This window comes from Streptopelia decaocto (genome assembly GCF_964273445.1).
Source record: "Streptopelia decaocto genome assembly, chromosome: 5".
NCBI lineage: Eukaryota > Metazoa > Chordata > Aves > Columbiformes > Columbidae > Streptopelia > Streptopelia decaocto.
Window position 1 is genome coordinate 59,155,873 of NC_138659.1, and position 15,898 is coordinate 59,171,770.

The 15,898-nt window shown below is 42.4% G+C and overlaps 2 protein-coding genes across 2 annotated transcripts; one reads left to right on the forward strand and one right to left on the reverse strand.

Annotated features, from left to right (window-relative positions):
- Nucleotides 1-531: 531 nt before the first annotated feature.
- TAF5 (TATA-box binding protein associated factor 5) lies at nt 532-11,795 on the forward strand. The gene is made up of 11 exons (XM_082054502.1): nt 532-1,185; nt 2,459-2,699; nt 3,817-4,132; nt 4,792-4,955; nt 5,420-5,555; nt 6,105-6,225; nt 7,195-7,324; nt 8,396-8,560; nt 8,999-9,176; nt 9,342-9,519; nt 10,829-11,795. The coding sequence occupies exons 1-11, from the start codon at nt 549-551 to the stop codon at nt 11,044-11,046; spliced, it is 2,484 nt and encodes an 827-aa protein (XP_081910628.1). The 5' UTR covers nt 532-548; the 3' UTR covers nt 11,047-11,795.
- Nucleotides 11,796-13,632: 1,837 nt separating this feature from the next.
- Nucleotides 13,633-15,869, reverse strand: ATP5MK (ATP synthase membrane subunit k). Its single transcript, XM_082054503.1, has 4 exons — nt 15,731-15,869; nt 15,070-15,172; nt 14,882-14,977; nt 13,633-14,105 (listed from the first exon to the last, which is right to left on the reverse strand). Exons 2-3 carry the CDS (start codon nt 15,154-15,156, stop codon nt 14,885-14,887), a joined length of 180 nt encoding a protein of 59 aa, XP_081910629.1. The 5' UTR covers nt 15,157-15,172; nt 15,731-15,869; the 3' UTR covers nt 13,633-14,105; nt 14,882-14,884.
- Between the last annotated feature and the right edge of the window lie 29 nt (nt 15,870-15,898).

Consider the following 15,898-nt stretch of genomic DNA (forward strand, 5'->3'; position numbering starts at 1 on the left):
TGTAATCGCTAATAGCGCTTTTTTCTTACCGTCTTTTTACATTTGTCGCTCCTCCAGCTACGAACTAGGCGGCTTGCTAATGAAGCACAGGTAAACGTTTAATTTATCACACAAGCACATCAGTCACAATATACCTGTCTCATTCAAAAAAGGTTTAAATTCTGTAATATCAACAAATCTGTGGTTACCAAACGCGAATAAAAAAAGCAACATTCGAAATTCCTGGAAAACCAAGTGAGCTAGCCATAAGTAATTTAACTCGGAGCAAGGCCCATAAGGGCACACAGTCCCGAGGCCACCCTGGGTCTGCTCTGAGAAGGGCACTGGTAGTGGCTTGTTGACACCACGGCAACCCATTTCTGAACGAGGTTTTTCGCACACGCGCTCCCCAAGCACTGCTGAGCTCCGTGATTCACATCCACGGAGCCACTACGCAAAACTACACTTATTTAGCGGCAGGACTCCCACTGTACAGCGGCCGCCTCACAGCCGCTCCTACAGACTCAGGCCACCCCGCTGCCATAAAGCGCTCCTGGCGGTGTCGCAAAATGAAGTCGCGATTGTCTCGGCAGGCAGCAGCAGCAGTATCCGCCCTTTGCCCGGACTGTCGCAACAGCGTCCGCGCCTGGCGGCAGCCGCCCGCTGCCGGCGAATGGGGGCGATGTAAGATGGCGGCGCTACCTGAGGAGCCGGCGGAGGTGGCGGCGATAAAGCCGGACCCTGACGCGGGGACGTCGCCGCAACCTCCCGCTGCTCCTCCAGCCGCCGTAGTCGCCGCTCCAGCCGCTCCTCCGGCTGCGGCGGAGGGGGAGCTGGCGGGGACCGGCGGGGATGCGGCTCCCGCTAAGCCTGCGGCTCCGGGCCCGGCCGCATCCCCGACGGCGCTGGACCGGCAGACGCTTGTGGCCGTGCTGCAGTTCCTGCGGCGCAGCAACCTCCGCGAGTCCGAGGAGATCCTGCGCCGCGAAGCCCGCCTGCTCGGAGACGACCTCGGCGCCGCTGCCCTCAGCCCCGCCGGCGCCGGGCTGCTGGGAGCCCCGGGCGGGGATGGGGACGCTGCCGGCGGCGAGGCGCTGCTCAGCCGGGTCACCACCGCTGCCGCCACCGCCATAGGAGGCAGCGCCGCCACCGTCGCCGCTTCCAGCCCCGGGGTGGCGGCGGTGGCCGCGGTGCCGCCGGGGAAAGGTGGGCCCGCCGGGGGCTGCGGGGTCGCTGCGCGGGGCGGGTGGCCGCCCCTCTCTTGGCGGGACCCCTGGGGCCTTGGGGGGCCATGTGCCTCCCGCAGCTGCTCTCCGTGATGCGGGGCAGAAGGGTCGCTGTCAAGTCGTGCCTCCCTCGGGGTGGTGCTTCCTGGGGTGCGAGAGTCCAGGGTGGCCTTCTGGGCGGGACCCTTGCGTGTGTCATTCCTGCATACACCTCGGGAAGAGATGTGGGTCTCCTGGGGGTGACCTCCGTGGGGTGAGGAGCCAAGGAAAGGGTATCGGTTGTGTTTGCAGGGAGTGCTGTCAAAGCGTGAGATGCTTCCCCTTGTCTTTTGTGTCCAGTCTCAACTAACGGTGCTGCAGGAAGCTGAAGGTTTCCTTTGTAGTTAGAGATGATGATCCAAGATGTGGCTGCAGGGCTGAGAATGGAGGGCTCTTGTACAGGCTGCATTTTGAAAAAGGCTCCACGGAATACTTTTAGAGGAGGCTTTATACATTTCTGGATTGATTTGCTGGGTACTTTATATGTCCTTTGGAAAACTGGACTCAAATATGTTTAATCAAGGTGTTCTGTGGGACAGCTTTACGGAATAGTATCATGAAATTGCAGAAACTGGTATGTCTGAGTTCCGGTAAATGTATAGTATAAAGTCAGCTTGTTCCTGGTATCACCTGATATGATTGTTTTTACATAGAAGACAAACCAATGAAAATGTCTAATGACTGCAATGGAGAGCAGAGCTCTCAGCATTAGCAGGTGACAAAAAGTCACTGCCCTGTAGTGGTTGTGTAGCAGTCTTGGTAAATTGTTCACTTGATGAACTTAATTTGCCTGTGTACTGGAAGCAAAATAATTATAGGGGGTTTATCTTACAGGCTTTGAAAGATTCTGCTCCTTATTTGACAGTTTCTAGCCCTAGTAGCAAAGATAACTTATTTTGGTGATGTTAGTAGCTTCTTCCTTTACACTTGTAATCCCAGCTGAATTAGGCACTACGATAAACACCTTATAGGCAACTGTTGGCAGGGAAAGGGCAAAAATGGTTGGAGGTGGTAGGAGAATTGGCTGCAGGACTGTAGTGTGCTACCATCCTCTCTCTTGTGTCATTTAAACTTAGTGCTGAACAAGCACAAGACTTAGTGTCATGTTTTACTGAGAGAACCTTGCTTTACCAGCGGAGCTGTTAGCTGCTGTATATTTGCTGACTCTTGCAGGCTGTCTTGCAAGCTCTTGTTATATGCTAATGGTTTTGCAGTTGGAGGTGGTGTTGCTGTGGAAGATCAGCCAGATGTGAGTGCAGTATTGTCAGCCTACAATCAGCAGGGAGACCCGACGCTGTACGAGGAATACTACAGTGGATTAAAACACTTCATTGAGTGTTCCCTGGACTGTCATCGAGCAGAATTGTCTCAGCTGTTTTATCCTCTCTTTGTGCACATGTATTTGGAATTGGTCTACAATCAACATGAGAGTGAAGCAAAGTCTTTTTTTGAAAGGTAATGTATCTAATTTGTTCAATTGCATTATTTTGTGTTTGTTCTTTGATTAAATCTGTAAGCTATAGTAGCATATGTATATATACACACATGGTGCCATGGATTACAGTAATTGTTCTTAAATCCTTTTCCAATCTCATATGTTAGAAAGATGTGCAAACTGTGTGCTTTTGAACTGTCCATGTGCATATTTGGAACCATCTTTATAGTGAGATGTTTGGCTCCTTGATGCAAAGTATCAATGAAGAGATGCTGCTTCTTTAGAGAAAGATTTTTTTTTTTTTAATTTTTTTTTTTAGCACTGGAAAATTGCATGGAGATGCCCAAGTAATGTATGCTATAAACATTTGCTAATGTCATAGCATGTATGTTGGAAGTCTTCAACTAAGTTTGAAGGGATTCACTTATGGCTAATCTACAATTTTCTGTTCTCTTACTATGTTTCACTTATTTATCACTTGAGAAAATAAAATTTAATTTGTTTTCTGGATTCAGGCCAATTATGATGTATTTCAATCCAAAAGGAAGATTTTGTCTCCCTCCAGTATGGTCAGCAAAGATGGTTCTGTAAACAGTTAAAATGTGCTGTGCTGCAACTGTTTTATAACATGATTTGAGTAAAAATGGAAAACTCTAGACATATGTTAGCTATTATATCATGGAAGTGGAGAGTGAGAAATATATTCACTGTGAAATGTGCATATTCACATAATGAATCAGATATAAATATACCCAAGTAGTCTTGCGTAATAAAAAATGCCCTGTACTTTATGATACCACAAATTAGAGTTTCATTTCTGTAAATAAACATGTTAGTGTAACTATTTACTTCAGGCAAGAACCCTTTGGGTATGTGAAATTCTGTGAGGTTCCGTTTGTGTGTTGTCTTCATCTCAGTTTTTAACCGTTGAATATTCTTTCTGTGCACAGTAAGTCACTGGTGTGTCTTCCACAGGGCGAAACTTATTTCAGCAGAAAAATAATCCCATGTGTAATCAGTAGCTTCCAAAAGGTCCTTAGATATATATTTCGTGTTAGAGCAGTGTAAATAAGTGTGCACTGAGGAGATAATGTTTTCATAATGAGTATTTTATCTCATCTTAAATTGTTTCAATAGATTTCATGGGGATCAGGAGTGCTATTACCAGGATGACCTGCGTGTATTATCGAGCTTAACCAAAAAAGAACACATGAAAGGTAACGAGACCATGCTGGATTTCCGAACAAGCAAGTTTGTGCTGCGTATTTCCCGTGACTCTTATCAGCTCTTGAAGAGGCATCTTCAGGAAAAGCAGAACAATCAGATCTGGAACATTGTTCAGGAACATCTTTACATTGATATCTTTGATGGAATGCCTCGCAGCAAACAGCAGATAGATGCTATGGTTGGAAGCTTGGCTGGGGAGGCAAAACGAGAGGCTAATAAAGCAAAGGTAGGAGGGAAAGATTGTTGCGCTCTTATAATTGAACAGTTCTCCCAAGTTTTTCAGGAAGATGCCTCAGTATAGAATGACAATGGTCACTTGAGATCTTAAAAGACAGCATGAACAGAACAAAGGAAGAGAACTATAAAAATAGTTGTTGGCAGGAGTAGAGAGACTACCACTGTCTGGTAGAAAAAACTGTTGAACCCCTTTGAGTGACAACCTTGTATTTAGCCCATTGAACTAAGAAGCTAATTCCTGAACTAAATTACTCTGTCATTTAAAAATGTTTGGCTTCCTCACTTGTACAACAGCTGTAATTCTTACCACCAGTTGTTACCACAAGTGCTGTTTGTCTTGACAGCGTAGTACTGCAGTACTATAGAGATAAACTATGTAAGCCATAAGGATTCTGCTTTAGGGAAGTGCTAAGATGGTGGGAGAACTTAGAGTTGTCCAGATCAGTTGCTGGGTTAAAACAGCACAATATGTACTACATTTGTTATGGGTTAAGCAGTAACCTATGCAGTGATATTACACTAAGCAGTTTTAAAGGGGCAGCTCTATTGCTTGGACTATTACACTAGAAAGTTTCCATTAAAAAAAAATAGTTTTCAGTAAGAACAGCAAATATCGTTTTGTCCAATGTGTGTTTTACTGGCTTTCAGGTTTTCTTTGGCTTATTGAAAGAACCAGAGTTTGATGTGCCATTGGATGATGAAGATGAAGAAGGAGAAAATGAGGAAGGAAAGCCAAAGAAGAAAAAGCCTAAAAAAGATAGTGGAGGGTCCAAAAGTAAAAAACAAGACCCTAATGCTCCTCCCCAAAATAGGTACCAAGGGAATGATGTGTAGAGAAGTCTTTTCAAATCCAGTGTTGTCATGCCAAATCTGCATCACTGTTCACATGACATTTTTAGCATTTTGGCCACTTCAGCTGTACACAGCTCTAACCATAAGACTTGTAAGCAAGGTAGTGGAAAGCTTAGCATATAACCATCTGTCTTTGCCCTTCAAGTCAATCTAGATTTCCCGTGATAAAATTTTGCTCAGTTACCCACTAATCTTTTCAGATCATACTCGATTATTTATCTTGTTCCTCTGCCCGTCTGAAATTCTTAAAACTACTGGCTCTTGTTCTCATCATTTAATCTTCTACACAGTCTTTTGTTTTTCTAATTCTTGGTTTTTATTTGAATACTGAAGTAAAGGGTTGCATGCAAAGGTTTTGCTTTCTTTGTTTAGATTAACAATATGGAAAGCGCTTTCAGTTTGGAAAAATGTGTGCTTCTTATAGAATTCCTCTGCCTGAACTGAAAGATTCTGACAAGCTGGATAAAGTAATGAATATGAAAGAAGCTGCAAGGCGTGTGCGTCTTGGTCCAGAGTGCCTGCCCTCCATCTGTTTCTATACGTTCCTTAATGCTTACCAGGTTGGTAAAAGAAGAGTTTGGATAATTTGGAAAAGGGAATCAAAATTATGAACATCACCCTTAATAAAGAAAGAAGACTTAACAGAGTTGGCTGGGGTTATTGCAGTATTCGGAATAAGTGTTGCAAAGTTGATGTTACAAAATATTCAAAATTCTCTTTAAAGACTCCTTAAACTATTTAATTTCCATGTTCCTTGGTTTTGCTCTGATTTTGCCATGATTTGTTCTTTTGCTTTTCCTGTGGGGCCCAAAGTGTATTCCACAGAATATGGCAGATGGCTTGCATTGAAATACTGCAAAATAGTACTGCTTTGTCACTATTGACTATGCTTCATTCAGATAGTTTTATTTTTAATGGTGCAGTAACTGAAGTGTGTTTCTGTCTATCCTAGAAAATAATAATAATAATTCCATCTAATTTTTGTAAATAACTTCAGCTATTTTTTGTAAGTAAGTTGAGTTAATTTTCTTGTTAGTACCTAGGATTTTGTAATATTTGAAATATGTAATGAAAAATACAAACAATATAAATGGATGTTTTGTGTATAGGGTCTGACTGCAGTGGATATTACAGATGACTCAAGCATGATTGTAGGAGGCTTTGCTGACTCTACTGTCAGAGTGTGGTCTGTAACTCCAAAGAAGCTACGTAGTGTGAAAACAGCAGCAGGTAATTAATAACGCTTAATATGAGCATGTGTTACTTGTGTTACTGTGTTTTTCGTGAACAGAGAGAGCTGTTTGTGGCAGGAGAGTTGTCTCCAGCAGTTAGATGCTTTCACTTTGAAGAAACAATATGTAAAGAGATGTATGATTGTATCTTCTATATGACCATTAGAAACATTTTTAAAGGAATGAGAGATGTTTGTGCACACCTGCTGTGAGGTGGTTGGCGCATGGCGCTTGGAACTAGCCGTAACTGGCATGGAACTACCCATTATCTTAACTGGATGGTAACTATGGGGTGTAGTTAGACAGTTGGGTTTAGGTGATCTAGGTACCCTGGGGGAAATTATAGGAGGGAACTCTAAGAAGAATGGAATAAAATGTTCTGTAGCTCAACGGCACAAATCAATGCAAACCAGGCTTCTTTAATCCCTCAGTTTATGTAACAATGTGTTGCAGTTAAAGCTAGATACCACGCAAACGTTTCTTACTCTGAATATTAAACTGAGATGTGGTCATGGTGTTCAGCAAATGGTAGCCTACAGACTAGAAGTTATCTTAAGTTCTGTGTGGTGTGCAGCTGTCAGGACATGTCTAGAAAGTGTGTGGCATATTAACTTCCTGGGAAAAGGTGTGAAAATTTGGCATCTCTTGCTATCAAGAAGATGTTAATGTGTTTGGAGGTTGAACAATATATGTATGAAAAATAGCATGTCCGAATTAATTTATTTTAGCTCTTAGTGAAGACTTCAGAAAGAGCAATTGATTATGTAAAGCATTATTTTCACCTTTTACAGTGGTGAAAAGTATTTTAAATGCCATTGTATATATCAAATTTACCAATTCCAGATACTTTGTCATGTTCACATCACACTTGCCTCTTTTAGAAAGAATTCGTGTGTTTTCCTGTTCATTGCATTTGTCTTTGAACTTTTGACAGTTATTATGATACATTAACTTTGAAATATTGCAGACCTCAGTCTCATTGACAAAGAATCAGACGATGTCTTGGAGAGGATCATGGATGAGAAAACAGCAAGTGAGTTGAAGATTTTATATGGTCACAGTGGACCTGTCTATGGCACCAGCTTCAGTCCTGATAGGTAAAATAAGTTTACAAGCTAACTAGTTTACTTGTCTTTAGTTTTCGTTGTGTGCTACTAAATGCAAACATGTTCTTAATGCAGCAGATTAAAACAATTCTTGTTTATGCAGATTTTAAGAAACCGTGTACAAGTGTAAATGCTCATTATGTTCAAGGCACTCTTAGCTATTCCTGAAATCAAGTGGAGCTGAGGATGCCAGCACCTTTTTTGAAGTTCAGGACTTAAATGGCAAAATAGACCATCTTTTTGCAAACTGTAGTTTCAGATGGGTTTTAACTAAATGAATTGTAGAGAGGAGCAATACTGCAGCATTGATTTCACTTATAGTATTACAAAACATAAAAGTAGACTGAGTAGCATATCATTGCACTTCAACTTTCTCATATTCTACTGAGACTTTATTTTCAAAATGTATTGAATAGAATCTTCAAAGTAAGAGATTTTAAATCATTATGTAATTATGAGAGTCTGGACAATAGAAAAGTTTAAATGTCTAAAGTGTTGCTTGTGCATGTGGCTCGTCAGGAAAAAAACACCACAGAAACACAGCTGAGAAGTAAATTTGTGTGAAACATGAACACAGAGTCTATAATTATGAATTGAAAATGTGAACATGGTATGAATTCTCTTTCAGGGAATCCTGAAATTTAGTTGAGAGTTACATTAAAATATTCTTTAAAGTAACATAGCGTAGCAGTTTACTAGTCATTTTTTCCTATAACTGGAATTCCTGAGTAAAGATCAGCTCTGTGCCATGTGGTTTGGGTTTTTTTTGTTTGTTTTGGTTTTTTCTCCCTCAATATTGTTGTGTCATCAGAGTTAGTCATCAACATCCAGTTATCTCTCCTTTTGCATAGGGGCCTAGGACTAGATTCTTCTTGAATTGTTTATTGTTGCTTACCCCACTAAAATGCTGATTTATATGTGACATGTTAAACAGATGCTGTTCAGTGGACAGATTTTTCTTATCATAGTTTTCTTACCGTAGACATCTCAGTGTTCATGCAATGGTTATATAATCCATGTGTAAGTCTGATATATAGTATGCTCTACTTTCTCCCATGACAGGAACTATCTGTTGTCCTGTTCTGAGGATGGCACTGTCAGATTGTGGAGTCTCCAAACATTCACGTGTTTGGTGGGATATAAAGGACACAACTATCCAGTATGGGATACGCAATTCTCTCCTTATGGTTATTACTTTGTGTCAGGGGGACACGACAGAGTGGCTCGGTAAGAAAGTGGATGGGTTTCTTACTTGTCTGGGTCAATTTGTGGTGGATTAACCCTTAAAGTGATCAGCTGACCCTATAGCCTACCCTATTACTGGAAATAAATTTTATTTCCTGTCAGTTAAAATGCTGAACAAGTGTTTGGATTTTTTTTTTTCCAACATACATGATTATCTGATGCCTATAAAGAGATGCTGTCCTCTTATGTGACCATCTGATTACAAGTATTCTCTTCCAGTTGTTTAACAACTTGACAATATTCTTTTTCTCTCTTCTGAAAGTATACTTTTCCAAAACAGATCTTGCTAATTCAGTAAACTGACCAGTAAGAAACTACGGCATAGTTACTTCCTTTCATTCCTCATTGCACAACAGATCCTGAACTTCATTAAAGTTCTTTTTATGAGTAAAGCTGGTGTTTGTTTATTTTTTTTTTCAGTCTATGGGCAACAGATCACTACCAGCCTTTACGGATATTTGCTGGCCATCTTGCTGATGTGACGTGCACCCGATTCCATCCAAACTCCAACTATATTGCCACGGGCTCTGCAGACAGGACTGTACGGCTCTGGGATGTTTTGAATGGGAATTGCGTAAGAATATTCACTGGACATAAGGTAAAGGCACATCGCTCACAGCATGAAAGTGATTTTATTTCTGTGATGGGACTCTGAAGAGTAACGAGCATGGCTTGACTGACTGAATGTGAGCTGATGTAATTAACTTATTAATTTGTTTGGTTGTGTCCACTCCTCCTCGCTCTCCCCCAATGTCTTCTTTAGGGACCAATTCATTCATTGGCATTTTCTCCTAATGGACGATTCCTGGCTACTGGAGCAACAGATGGAAGAGTTTTGCTGTGGGATATTGGACATGGCTTGATGGTTGGAGAATTAAAAGGTCACACTGACACTGTCTACGCGCTCAGATTCAGTAGAGATGGGGAAATTTTAGCATCAGGTAAAATTCACTGGAAAGAGTGAAGTTTCCATTGTGTTCCCTCAGTCTGAAGAGGAATGATATAATTTGTTACTCACATTGAGGAAGACAAAGTAGAATCACTTGCTTAGCAAAAGCAGAAACTTAAAATGCTGGTAGAAGGCAAGTACTTCACTAGGCTGTGAAGTACAACCCCTCACTGTTCCAGGACCTCAAGGGAAGGGTCTGTGTGGTTAGACGGTAGGGAAGGTTGGATCTGTGCACAGTGCTGGGGCTGGCATCTGAAAGTGAGACATAACTCTAGGGCAGAAGTGGCTGGACTAGAGAGGAACGGGATACTGGAGTCGCAGTGGGACATGCAGCAGGACTGAAAAGAAGAGAGAGGAAGAGATAGAAAGGAATACTGTTTCTTCATGGTAGATTTTTGATATAGAAATGTGTGTGTAATATTAACAATCAGGTTTATGAGCTGCAGAACTTGTGAAGCCTGCTTGCTTTTCCTGCCTGTCTACATGGATTCTCTGGTGTCTAAAACAGCAGAGCTCCTTTGCCAGTTTTCCCTTCATGAAGGCACAAAGTTGTGTCTCTCTGTGTTTAGAAAACTGTTTTCTTAACATAAATTTGAATTTAATGAATTTGAAACTTGTTCTGATCTGCCACCTGGTCAAAATTAGCCAACAAGTTGAACTTACTGATAGAAAAAACAATGAACAGACACTGTAGTTACATCAGGGTAATTTCTTCATGAAACCAGACTAGGATTATTGTAGATTTATTTAGTAGTATGTTCCTAAATGCACTGCACTGAGAATCCTCAGTGAGCCACTGCTGCAGGAGTGAAAGCTGACAGACAGGGCACAGGCTTGATCCAGCCTGCAGGGTGGTTACTTCAGTTTATCTACCAACGCTTCTGTGAAAGCATGGGGCACTGGGCCTATGAAATTCTGATGTCTTGCTTGTGTCAAACAAACTGTTATTGACTTAGAATCATAAATATTTCCTGAAATTGGTATCTAGCCCACACGATAGTCCAGTGCAGGGTGAGGTAATCCAAGACCAAGTGTTTTGAGAGGGTAGCTCTTTGTGCTTTACCCACAGGGCATTCAGGTTAGATCATAGAAAAGGTGAAATCCTGGTAGCTTTTATGTGTGTATTCAGTGTGGCAGAGGCTTGTTAAAGTCTGTTTCCTTGCAGGATAAGGGCATAAGTCTAGTTTTGAGCAAACCTACTTTTTGAACTTTCATTTTTGTTAACTTGCTCTGCAGTGACTTTTTAATATACCTTTGTTATTAATAAAAGACTATAAACTGGTGTTCTTTTTTCTTTTTAGGTTCAATGGATAACACAGTTCGTCTGTGGGATGCTGTGAAAGCATTTGAAGATTTAGAAACTGATGACTTTACCACAGCCACTGGACATATAAACTTGCCTGAAAACTCTCAGGACTTGTTATTAGGTACATACATGACCAAGTCAACCCCGGTCGTACACCTCCATTTCACACGCAGAAACTTGCTGCTGGCGGCGGGAGCCTACAGCTCACAGTGAGTCGGCAGCTGTGAGACTGACTGTGCCATGTCGTGGCAGTAGCAACCTCAGGACATGAGATGAGGAGAAGGTCTTGTCTAGGTGGATCCCACTAGTCCGTTGAAGGAAAAACAAAACTATGTAAACTAATTGCAAGCAGCATCTTAGTTCTGCTGATTCATATTTATCCACAGTTTGAAAATGCTGGCGATTGACAAGACATCGTGGCTGTAAAAGAAGAAATTGTTTGTGGTGCTTTGATGGAAACATATATATATATGTATTTGAAAATGTCTGTCTCCTCTCAGAGATGATACTGAAATCTACTGAAACTTGTGGAAAGTTAACAGCCTTGGTATGTGTTTTCAAATAATTTTTTTAAAGCACTTAATTTATGGTTAGCAAATGTTTAATCAATCTCAAACACAAGTGAAAACTGTTCAGTTTCAGAAAAGAAGAATGTAGTTTAATCCACTGTGGCCTGGGCTGGGCAACAGGTATGGTGAGAGCATCACACCATCGAGCAGGTCCTGCAGGCAGAGGCCTGTGGGGAACTGCTGCAAAGTTCCATGTCTGGGTTTTACGCATCCAGGTACCAAGTCCTGAAAAGATTTCAAACTCCTGTGCCTTTTGAGGTATTGGAAATGCAGATCTTGTCATTCTGTTTTCACAGGTAGCCAATGCTGTGTGATAAGCAACCAGAAGTGCAATGTGAACTTTATTTACTTTCATACTTCATTGTATGACCAAAAAAAAAAAAAGTGGGGGGGACTGAGACACAACCCATTATTAAAACAGTGGACTTAAACCGTCTTATGTTGTATTAGATCTAAACAAACTTTAAAAACTTCTGTCCTTTCTGCATAGGGTTTAATATATCAAAATGTAGAACTAGCCAAGAAACTGAAACGTTATTGCAGAGTAAACGGCTTCATCAGTCCTGTGTATTATCAGTTTGCTTTTGAAAGGCCAGCTTGTCTGCTGAAGGGATAATTTCCACCCACAAAAACATTGTATCATCACAGTAAGTCCTCCTGGACAACCACTAAAGCTCAGTGCTTTATTTCTAAAGGAGGGTAAACCATACGAAACACCAGTAAGTGTAACTTCTTCCTGGGTCTTGGAACGGAAAATGCCACCACCAAAGGACAGGCCCAGTTTGGTGTGGTTATTGGTTTGGTTGTGTGGGGTTTGTTTGTTTGTTCGGTTGGTTCCCACCCCCCCGCTTCTCTTACAAGCTGTATACAGGGAAATCTGTTTTGTGTTCCTCATTACTTTCCAGTAAGGGATTGGACACTTTAACAATCTGCTGATTTTAGTGAAAATAAAATCAGGACTTGACATTTCTAAGGTAAAAGAGATGAAGGACTACCTCCCCACTTATCCTTTTCTGATTCTTGGAGTCAAGGTATATTACAGTCATTATTCATGACAATAAAGGGTGTAAGAATCATTAGGAAGCTCACCTGGAAATTTTCTTTGAAGAAAAAAGGTTAAAACTAAATTATTATGGAATTTTGTGTGTGTGTAATGGTACCTCAACAAAATTTTCTAGCTCTCAATATGACAGTTGGATTTAAGTTCAATTATGGTAAATCAGACAAGTTACCTAAAGCAAAGCACATACAGCTTTGACAGCTTAAAGAAAACACTGCCACATTCTGCCTTTGTATTTTGTACAGTTTTATACTTTTGATATTATAATAAATACTAGAACCACAATTTGTGTCTATATGTTATGAGAAGGTATTTTCTTCCCTTGAGGGCTGCAGTGGAAGCAAGAGCAGTGCTTGTAACTGTGAACACTCTGCTAAGAGAAACAAAGTAATTCAGAAACGGTTAAGTTGATGACTAGCCATGTAACGTGAATCTCCTAACAGCAGGTGCTGGGTTCTACTTAATTAGTCCTATTACACTGTTAAAAACACCACTACTCATCTGGAAATTTGTATACAGCAGAGGCCATTTGTGCAAACAGACTCATAGGAGAGGAAGCAGACTAGACTTATTCAGAAGGCCCAGCGTGTACAAGTGGCTTTAAGGTACGTGCTCTAGAGTGAGAAAGCACAACCTGTGATTTCTCTCCTGTTTTTCCACCATCCAATGCCACCTCCTGCTACCCTCAGTTTGGGAAGTGTTATTTGTGTGCTTTAGCATCACAAGTCCCAGGTTCAACCCCTGCTGCACCTTCTAAGAAACACGGTGCTGTGTAACCACATTCCCACCTCAGCACTAACGTGACATCTAAGGAAAGTTCTGAGATTCAACTGAGATATAGAAAGACACTGTGGAGAATGTGAGGGACAAGTTGTAGTGTTGGGCAGGGAGGGGGCTGCATATACAGAACTCCGATAGGAACACCTCATTTATTAAGTGGCTATGATCAGGCAAAAATAAGCACTGAGCTAAAGTCACTGTTCATGCACATGCAGAGCTACAAGAGCTTAACACCAGCAATGTAAGTTATTTTCTTTCTGACAGGTGTCTTTCTAGGGGAGGCCAGTACCAGAAAAAGCTCAGATACCATAACTTTATCAGTCTACTTTTAGAGGTTTTCCATCAAAACCAAACAGGTTCTATGCAAAATATGGACAACTGAAGCAGAAGTAGTAATCTGCATTGTATTAGTAACAAGAAAGAAGTCATGGTTTCCATGTAAGCTACAGCATAGAATGCAAAAAATGGAGCAACCAGGTAACTGCAAACCCTGCATGCTGACTGTTACCCACTACGACATGAAGTGTGGAAATGCATTGATCAGCTGTAAGCTCTGTGCCCGTGTCACTGTCACACTGCCGAAGTCTTTCCTCCATTACTACCAGGTGCTCAGAACACTTTAAGATGTGTTATAATAGCAGAAGAGTTAAGATTGTAATAACAGTAATCAGCTACTTCACCTCCACTACAAATAACTATTTTTGACTGAGGAAAAAAAGAAAGGCAAAGTGCCACATTTATGCTTTTTTTGCACCATTTCATATTTCCAACAAAACAAGTAATTATTTATATTTTATTAGCCACAAAAGATCATCAGCTTGCATTACACTGACACAGGTGGGAGGTTCAGACATGCCAGCAACCTGCCGAGAGAAGAAAGGTCAAATATAGCACGTCTTGCGCAGCGGTACCCACAACTGAACACACCCCCTTCCCCAAACTCAAACCATTTTAGTCACCAGCAGGCAAATTTCAGCACATCCAGGAAGAAAATGACTGACATCCCTTTAACACACTACAATGACACTCGAGCTTATTGTTTTGTACCCTTTTTTGCAGACTATGAGGAGAGCCCGTAGTTTTTTTCCAAATGCCATTTCAGTGGAAATTCTGTGTTTGAAAGTGACTCTAGAAATCTGTAACACTTGGTTGTTGCTATGCAAATCCAAATGTTTCTATATGGGGCTAGCATAATCAGGTGTGCAACATATACAGTTCTATTATACGGTGCTCCTTTATTGTGTTCAGAGGGAGGTTTTAACACACTGCATTAATCCCTGTTTGGAATTATCTCACAGCTGTAGGCAAAGCCTGATATACCTGCCTGCAACATCCTCCCATTCCTTCTTCCTTCCCTACTCTTCCTCCCTCCACGCTGTCCCTAATTCCATTTAGAATATGAGAAGAGCAAAGAGAAAATTGGTATCCCACATCTACTGCACCCCCCTTTAACAACCTACTTAATTCAGAATGACCCCAAATAAGCTGATATTATCGTTTAGTTGAGGTTTAAAATTAGAAATATGAAGCTCACACGCCCATCTCTCTCTCTAATTATACTGTATTATTAGCAACTCGTCCTTTGTCACTCTTTCTTCCTGGGCTGGCACTGAAAGATGGAAGAACACCAGGCACTTACCATTTATTTATCTGCCACAGCAGGAGTTTTCTTTTTAGGTCTAAGCTTGAAGTACAAGACGAGCATTGCAACACCTGTGTATGTTGCTATTACATACTGGAAAACATAAAAGATAAGTTTAGCTTCAGTCTAAAACACAGAAAACACCATTATACTAGACTGCAAACATTAATATACATAATACATACATTCCTCCTGCCTGTGATAGTATAGGAATTGAAGTACTTCTGAAATCCAGTGAACTGGTGTTGAGATCCAGAGTCATGACCAGCCATGGTTGCTTGTCCTTACCTGCAATACAGGACAGTTAATGAATTTAAAGTCAGTTGGACTGGATCAATACAGAAATCAAACTAATCTCCACAACAAACTTAACACTTCTGTTGTCAGTTACTAAATCTGCCTTCAGGAGGTTCAATAGACAGTGGATATACGTAAGGAGCAGGCACATTCAGAGCACGGTACCTTAAAGTACAGAACAGGTGCCACAAAGGCAGATAAAGACACGGGGGGTTCTGAAGGGAACGAGAGCCCAGACAGCCCCGCACACGCTGGCTGTGCTGAGGAGCCCGCTGCCCTCGCACCGGCCGCCACCGCCCCGCAGCCGGGCCCGCCCGCCACCCCAGCACCCCCTCGCCTCAGCTCGCGTCCGGCCGGGGGAAGCGACGCGGCGGCGACCGGTGCTCGGAAGGGAACGACGCCGCGGCTGAAGGTCGCGGGCGCCCCGCAGACAGCCCCGGCTCGGCGCCGCAGAGAGCCACTTTCCCGCCCGGCGGCGCGGCCCTACAGGAGGAGGCGCGGGCACAGGCCGCAGCCGGGCGGGCACCCTCCCCGCGGGCACCCCGGTACCTCAGCGGCTGCCCGGGCACCTCCGCCGTGCTCTGCCCTTCGCCAGCGCCCTCCCACAAGATGGCGGCCACCAAGCGCCGCGCGCAGCCGCCGCGGGCCGCACGGATTGGCTGTGCCCGCCCAGGGGGCGGGTTCTCCCGGCCTCTTTTCTGCTGGTTGGCTGATAAG

What these genes read in the sequence shown, in the direction of transcription:
- TAF5 (XM_082054502.1), top strand. Translation starts at nt 549, where the DNA reads ATGAAGTCGCGATTGTCTCGGCAGGCAGCAGCAGCAGTATCCGCCCTT. An exon ending in CGCGGTGCCGCCGGGGAAAG is followed by an intron (nt 1,186 to 2,458) that starts GTGGGCCCGCCG and finishes ATGGTTTTGCAG; the next exon opens with TTGGAGGTGGTGTTGCTGTG. An exon ending in GCAAAGTCTTTTTTTGAAAG is followed by an intron (nt 2,700 to 3,816) that starts GTAATGTATCTA and finishes TTGTTTCAATAG; the next exon opens with ATTTCATGGGGATCAGGAGT.
- ATP5MK (XM_082054503.1), bottom strand. Translation starts at nt 15,156, where the DNA reads ATGGCTGGTCATGACTCTGGATCTCAACACCAGTTCACTGGATTTCAG. An exon ending in CTATCACAGGCAGGAGGAAT is followed by an intron (nt 14,978 to 15,069) that starts GTATGTATTATG and finishes TATGTTTTCCAG; the next exon opens with TATGTAATAGCAACATACAC.